The sequence below is a fragment of the Brachypodium distachyon genome, chromosome 1, assembly GCF_000005505.3.
Source record: "Brachypodium distachyon strain Bd21 chromosome 1, Brachypodium_distachyon_v3.0, whole genome shotgun sequence".
Taxonomy (NCBI): Eukaryota; Viridiplantae; Streptophyta; class Magnoliopsida; order Poales; family Poaceae; genus Brachypodium; species Brachypodium distachyon.
This window is the reverse complement of record NC_016131.3, coordinates 57,114,006-57,121,204: the sequence shown is the minus strand read 5'-3', so window position 1 is coordinate 57,121,204 and position 7,199 is coordinate 57,114,006. Positions and strand designations below refer to the sequence as shown.

The following is a 7,199-nucleotide window of genomic DNA, read 5'->3' as shown; positions in this document are numbered from 1 at the left end:
AGACTGTTTAACTCCAGGCGCGGATAAAAAACCTGGCGCACGCAGCGCCCTGCACAGGATGGCGTCTGCAACAGGGAGATGGGGGTCTTTTTGCGCGGACGCACCTCAGTTTCTGTTCAAATCTCTTCCAACGTCCTCCTAGAGTCCTAGAGATGATGGCAAATATGCGTTTGGGTCCCTGTTGCAACTTTATCTTGTTACCTGCAAAGTGTGCAGATTCTCTGATTTTGTGAGACCGACGAAGCGACCGCCCTCGTACACGGTTTCGATCTCTGTGCTTTTAGTGCTAGTCACTGGATCGACTCACTAGCACACACAGTTTCAAGATGTAATATCATAGAACAAAGGTCTCAAATATTACAACGCATCATCCAGAAATTAAGAGTACTTACAAACCCGCATAACCCCATGGGTAAGCTAGAATTAAAACAATTGTTTAATAGCGGAAAACGAAAGATACAAGGGCTACATCAACACCACGGTGAGAGCGTGTTGGAATGTATGCCCGTAACCCAAAGACCAGAACGTACGCTTACTCTTCGTCGGAGCTTCCTGCATCATTAAACGATGCAGCCACTAGGGTCAATACATTGAATGTATTGGCAAGATCATTAGAACTTATATCAGAACCTACCAAGTATATGCATGATCTAGCAAGGTGGGGTTCAAGCTATTTGCATAAAAACTTAATTGTTTAATCTTATTATTTTAATCAAATAATTTTGTCACTATTGGACATGGGGTAGACACACCCATGCTCCTATTAAACTAAGGACATTGAGTAGACACATCAATGCTCCTAAATCCAAGTTCAAACCATTCATTTTATTAAGAAATTAGAGCGAGTAAAACTTTCCTTACAGCTCCACTATCCAATTACTCATAATTGTCCATAACCAGAGACACGGCTAAGTACTTGATTTTGACGCTCTCGAGAGTTTGTACACATTCCCCACAAGAAACCGACGGGTTAATCCCTTGCTGCCCTCAGGGTACAGTAGCAACGGCGTCGATTATGAGATTTTCAGAGGTAATTCCCTGAACTACGAGAGAATCACGCTCCCCCTACACAGGCTACCTCAGTACAATTCCTCAGGTCTAAGTTCATACAACACACTCTATTCTCGCCAGAGCCCATTTAGCATTGTGGTTGTACTGGAAGCTACTAAATAGCAAACTAGTCCAGTCTCGGTTACCCCAGGTGGCATTCCACATTTGCGACGCAGGCGCTTCCATAGACATGGAGAGATAACTCATAGAAATGGACCTGACGCCGCATAACATCAAAATCCTCAAAGCCGTCCACACAGGATGGTTCATTAAATTAATTGTTTTGCCTTACTCTAATAAAACATCTCATTTCTCCATAGACATAACAATATCATAATGTAGTAATTTCTCCCACGATACTACCATAGCTTAGCATTCAACTAGAAACGATGGCAAATTGGTAACAAGGTAATGCAAGGGTAAAACTATACTACCTGGGATTTATAGCTAGCATAGAGGTACAAGTAATATTCCTAATGCAACTAATAAAACAACTAGTGCATAGTAAAAATATTTGGAAGATGATCAAAGTGAACCTGCCTTGTCCAAGGTTGTGGTAATTCTCGCACTCTTCGCAAAAACAAGGTTCACAATCGACACGATCTAAAATAAAAGAAATACACACACACACACACATAAACACGCTATTCAATACAAAAACATGCCATGATGCAATAGTCATGAAGATGCACACTAAGGTTGGTTTTAAACTTAACATGTTTAGTTTCTGTTTTAAAGAGCTTCACAAAAAGTTTGGACAGATTATAAATTAATAAAGGGCCAATTACTTTGTATGCAACAAAGATGAGCTTTAATTAAAAGCTTATTTGATTTTTGTAAAGCATGAAGCAAGATTAAATTTGTGTGGCAATATTATTTACAAAATAATTTTCCTTCTGGTCCTAATGGACAGAGAGTATACTCAAAACATTTTTCAACATGCTAACATGTTCAAAACTAGTTTGAAATAATTCATATGAATTTCAAACCCTAATTAAGCATTCTGCAATTTGCTTCTGTTAAAGTTGTTCAAAGTTCAAATTAAACTACGCCAAAAGATTCTACATGTTGTGAGGATTCCAGAAAGGTATAGAACTTCAAATTTGGTCAAACGGTTGAAAAGATATGATGATTTGAATATCCAGGGGTGTTTCTGAAAGATTCCTATTTTAAGTCGGCCGGGAATTAAGTTTTAATTTTTAATGGCGACATGTGGCGCTATCCTACTGGTCGGTACCGGTTCGGGTTAATGATCTAATCTCAGTCGTCCAAACAAGAATCAACGGACAGGGGAGCTTGGGCTTACCGGCGACGGCGCTAGGGTTCCGGCGGTCGGCGGCGGCTCGGGAAGACAGCGGCGCGGCGGTTCCGGCGTGCCTGCGGGCTCGGGGAGACGACGGGGTCGTGCGGCTCGGCGAGACGGAGACGAAGACGGCGACGGCGAAGCTCGGGGGTGACTGGAGTGACGCCTAGGACGACGGGAACAAGGCAGCCGGCGGCGAAGCTTCGGGCGGACGACGCCGAGAGGTTGCGGCGTTCCAAAACGAAAACCAAACGCGTCAAAGGATGCGCCTGAGAGAGAGGGGGAGGAAGAAGCAAGTGGTGGCACGAGGGGCTCACCGGGTCGTCGGCGGCGAGCTCGTGAAGGCGGCGGCAGAAGCTTTTTCCGGCGAGAAATTTCGGCGAAACGAGAGCAAAAACGGGCGAGAGAGATGGGGGGAAAGAGAGAGGAGGTTGTGGGCTTCGGGGTGACGCGCCCCAATTCGAAGGTGGGGCTGCGTGGCCCGAGAAATCGGGAGGAGTCGTGGTCGGTTCGGACGCGGTTATGGCCGGGGAAAGAGGAGGCAGTTGGAGACGAAGACGGCGGCCTGACAGTGGGGTCCACCTGTCAGCGGCACAGGCAGCGCGCGCGGGCCGGGCCGGCTCGATCGGGCGCAGGTGAGTGGGCCGGTTCGGCCCATTTGGCCGGGCCGGCCGCTGTTTCTTTTTTTTCTTTTCTTTTTTTTTCCTTTTCTATTTTATGTTTTTGAATACCAATTTTGATTCAAAGCTCCAATTTAAACCAAATAAATTGCAATAAAATTTGTAAAATCATATTTTCATATGATTCAACTTTTGGAACAATAATTCCCTCAAAATAAAAAAAAATAAAAAAATATTTATGCCTATAAACTAGCCTTTAGGGCTTTCTAGCTATTAAAAATAATTTGTGATTCAAATCAAATTCAAATGCCAAGATATGGGGTAGCTTTACAAATACATTAAACCCCTTTTTATGGTAAAACCCTCATGGGTTAAAATGCAATTAACCAAAAGTAAGAAGAAAGTCAGATTAAAATAAAAGTACTTTTGTTAATGGGTTTTTCTAAGTTAAACTTTAAGTTTTTAAATGTAATTAAATGTAAAGATAACATGATGCTTATGAAATGCAATGTATATGAAGGGTTTTGAAAAATGGGATGCTACACATGTGGGCCAGCTTCTTATGGGGCCCACATGACAGTCGCTTGTAGAGAATCGAGGCTGGCTTAGATAACGCGTTGCGGTGACCTGAAAAATCACTGGTGCAGACGAATGACGCGTTTTGAGTTATCTGGTTTCCTTTTTTGACAAAAATACCCATCTGAATACTCTTTCAACAATCCAACTCCTCTCCTAGACCTTACTACTCAAGTGAATGGGCCGCATTTTCGGCCCAACTAACCAGCCCATCACGATTTTATCGTCAGAGTAACTGCCTCATGACAATTGATTGGACGATCGCTTGGATTAGATCGGACGACTAGCACGATGAGAAGGCTCGGAAGCTGCCCAATTTTAGTGTCCCTAATGTGCTTTGTTACGAGCCAACAAAGAAGCGTAGAAAGGCATTGACCAAATGCTCGTCCAGTGTCGTGACATACCGGTGTTTATCTCGCTTCTTTCCTCCACGACTAATGTGCATCCTCTCGTTCTTGCCCTTATCGTCTCCCATGTAAGGTAAGCAAAATCCCTTCTAATGAGCTTGAAAATTTATCCAAAAAACCGGAAATTTGTTGTTCAAAATTTTATAAGCCGACAACATTACGTTGAAAGCTGAGTAATTTAAAAAATAATTGACAGTCTATGTTTTGGGATTTTCATAACCGTTAAAAACTTCTCTGTAGAGTGCAAAAAGGAAGGGAAGTCTTTTAGCATTTGACAGGAATCGCGCGTGCGAAAATAGCAAGAGCCAGATGGCATCGCCTTCCCCTCCCCCATTGCGTTCGCCATGGTCCATGGAGGAGTCGCTTTGGCCTCCGCGTCGTCGGCGAGAGGCCGAGGCCAAGCCTCCACCCACCATCACGCACACCTCCTTCTCCGGTGCCGGTGCTGCACCGCCGCCGCTGAATGATCCATCAGACCAGCAGCAGGCGAGAAATCAACATCACAGGCAAGATCGTTCGACCCAATCTTCGTCCTCCTTCCACGTGCCTCCATGGCATCATCCGATTCCTCGCCGCCGTCAACAACGCCGATCCTGGCGACCCGCGCGTCGAGGCGGCTGTCGTCGTCGCATAAAAGCTCCTACGGCGGGCTGAAGCTGAAGCCCGAACAGGTCGCCCTCGCCGGCGTCGGCGCGGCGCTGCTCCTGGTCGCCGCTTCCTGCTGCTTCTGCTGCTGCCGGAGCAAGAAGAAGAAGTCGTCGTCCAGGCCGCCGCCGCCTTACCTCGACCCCGCCATGCGCTTCTACGCCGACACCTCCGGCTTCAAAGGTGCGTGCGTGCGTGCAATGGAAATTCATGGCTTTTCAATTCAAATCGTGCCCGCCAGGTTGCTGTCTTAATTCCTGACCCGAGACCATGTCGGTCCATGGCAATGGAAATTAACGGCGTTTGCAAATTGGGAGCAGGGGACACCACGGCGAGCTACAGCCCGACGCCGCCGCATCAATGGCGGGTTGCGCCGGCGCCGGCCTCTCCGGACACGGACTCGACGGCCTTCTCGAAATCCCGCTTACCACCAGCGATGCCGCCGCCGCCGCCGGTGCCGGCGGGGGCGGAGAAGAGCGCGTTCAGCTACGCAGATCTGGCGGCGGCCACGGGCGGGTTCTCGGAGGCCAACCTGCTGGGCCAGGGCGGGTTCGGCTACGTGCACCGCGGCGAGCTCCTGCTACCGTCGGTGACGGGGAAGAAGAAGAAGAAGGAGAAGGTGGCGGTGGCGGTGAAGCAGCTGAAGGCGGGGAGCGGGCAGGGGGAGCGGGAGTTCCAGGCGGAGGTGGACATGATCAGCCGCGTGCACCACCGCCACCTCGTCTCCCTCCTCGGCTACTGCATCGCCGGCCACCACCGCCTCCTCGTCTACGCCTTCGTCCCCAACCACACCCTCGAGCACCACCTCCATTCTGCCTCGCCGCCCGTCGACTGGCCCACCCGCCTCCGCATCGCCATTGGCGCCGCCAAGGGCATCGCCTACCTCCACGAAGACTGTAACCCGCGGATCATCCACCGGGACATCAAATCGGCCAACATCCTCCTGGACGACGACTTCGAGGCCAAGGTATCTAAACTCTCTCTAAAAATCCCATCGATCTTCCAGCAACTTGATTGATCTGAACTTCTGAAGAACAGCTTGAAGACGATTCCTCTGCTTTGGCGTTTGATTCGTTTGTAATTGGCTAATTCCAGGTTGCTGATTTTGGGCTGGCGAAGCTGAGCCATGGCACGGAGACGCACGTGTCGACGCGTGTCATGGGCACCTTCGGGTACCTGGCGCCGGAGTACGCGTTGACCGGGAAGCTGACGGAGAAGTCGGACGTGTTCTCCTACGGCGTCATGCTGCTCGAGCTCCTCACGGGCCGCCGGCCCTCGGACCGCTGCCACGACGGCAATGGCGACGACGATGACGACAACCTGGTGGACTGGGCGCGGCCGGCGCTGGCGCGGGCGCAGGCTGACGGCGGCTACGGCGCGCTCGTCGACCGCCGGCTGCGCGTCGAGTACGACGCGGCTGAGGCGGCGCGCGTGGCCGCCTGCGCGGCCGCATGCGTCCGCCACGCCGGGAGACGGCGGCCCAAGATGAGCCTCGTCGTCAAGGCGCTGCAGGGGCACGTGCCGCTCGAGGCGCTCAACGTGGACGCGGCGCGCGGGGACACGCTGAGCTCCGTCGGCTCCATGCCCGAGTTCGGCAATGGCGGCGGCTACCGCCGGTTGGGGTCAGGGTCAGGCTCGAGCTCGACCACGGCGTCTTCTACTTCGTCGTCGTCGAATTACACGGCGCAGATGGAGCGGATCAGGAATAAGGCTGTCGCCCAGCCCAGCCCGGATTAGTACAGCGCAGAGCAACAGCCCGGATCAGGTCTCTCTCTCATGTTCTCTTTGAATTTTAGCTTAGGTTCTGATCGTGCTGATATGTCGCTGACATGTAACTTTCTGCTAAAATTGCATATAGCTGAATGGAGTACACGGAGTAGTGAGTACTCCTACCGAGATTACAAGAAAAAATAGCTATAATTACCCGATTCACGCGTGATGCACTTGCTACCTTCTGTATATCGGGTTCGTAATAAAACTAGCTGCGTGCATCTATCGACGGAGAGTCTGAAGATTTCCCCTTTGTAAGAGGAAAACTAGCTGCGTCTATAGACAAAATCATAAAAGGAGGAGAGGAAGCAGCTTCATCCATGATCGCAACGTGTTGACCATTGAGACTTCTCTGTGTCACTCTTTTTCAGTACAAACTGGATAAGGACCGGGAATTTTGATTTTGGTGTCGGCTGTTGACTTCGATTCGGTTTCTCGGTTCGCATGGATTTGCGAATCAGAGACCGATCCCAAATGACGGCGCCCAAGTAATTAGAGCGATCGTGAACTCCAATCCAGTTGGTCGATTGGTATCGGGGTTCGAGACCTGTCCCATCCAATTTGGTAAATACGATTTATGCAACTTAGAAATCAACATGTTCTTACAAGAAACTTGTGCTTCTGATGTCTCCAACTCCTGCATGTAGTCATTATCCCCTTCTACCTGCCTTCCATGCACATATACTGCGCATGTAGGTCTATGAAGCTGATGCTTTGAGTGGGCTTTTTTTTGCGAAGAGGCTGTATACAATCTCCTTGGTGTACATAGAGCTAAAGTGAGGAATAGCTTGTAGTAGATGTTGCAGTTGCACGAGATATATATGATAC

At 49.5% G+C, this 7,199-nt stretch overlaps 1 protein-coding gene across 1 annotated transcript; it reads left to right on the top strand.

Moving 5' to 3' along the window:
- Positions 1–4,245: 4,245 nt before the first annotated feature.
- LOC100827241 (proline-rich receptor-like protein kinase PERK4) lies at positions 4,246–6,692 on the top strand. The gene is made up of 3 exons (XM_010231786.3): positions 4,246–4,784; positions 4,922–5,568; positions 5,697–6,692. The coding sequence occupies exons 1-3, from the start codon at positions 4,508–4,510 to the stop codon at positions 6,336–6,338; spliced, it is 1,566 nt and encodes a 521-aa protein (XP_010230088.2). The 5' UTR covers positions 4,246–4,507; the 3' UTR covers positions 6,339–6,692.
- The last annotated feature ends 507 nt before the right edge of the window (positions 6,693–7,199 follow it).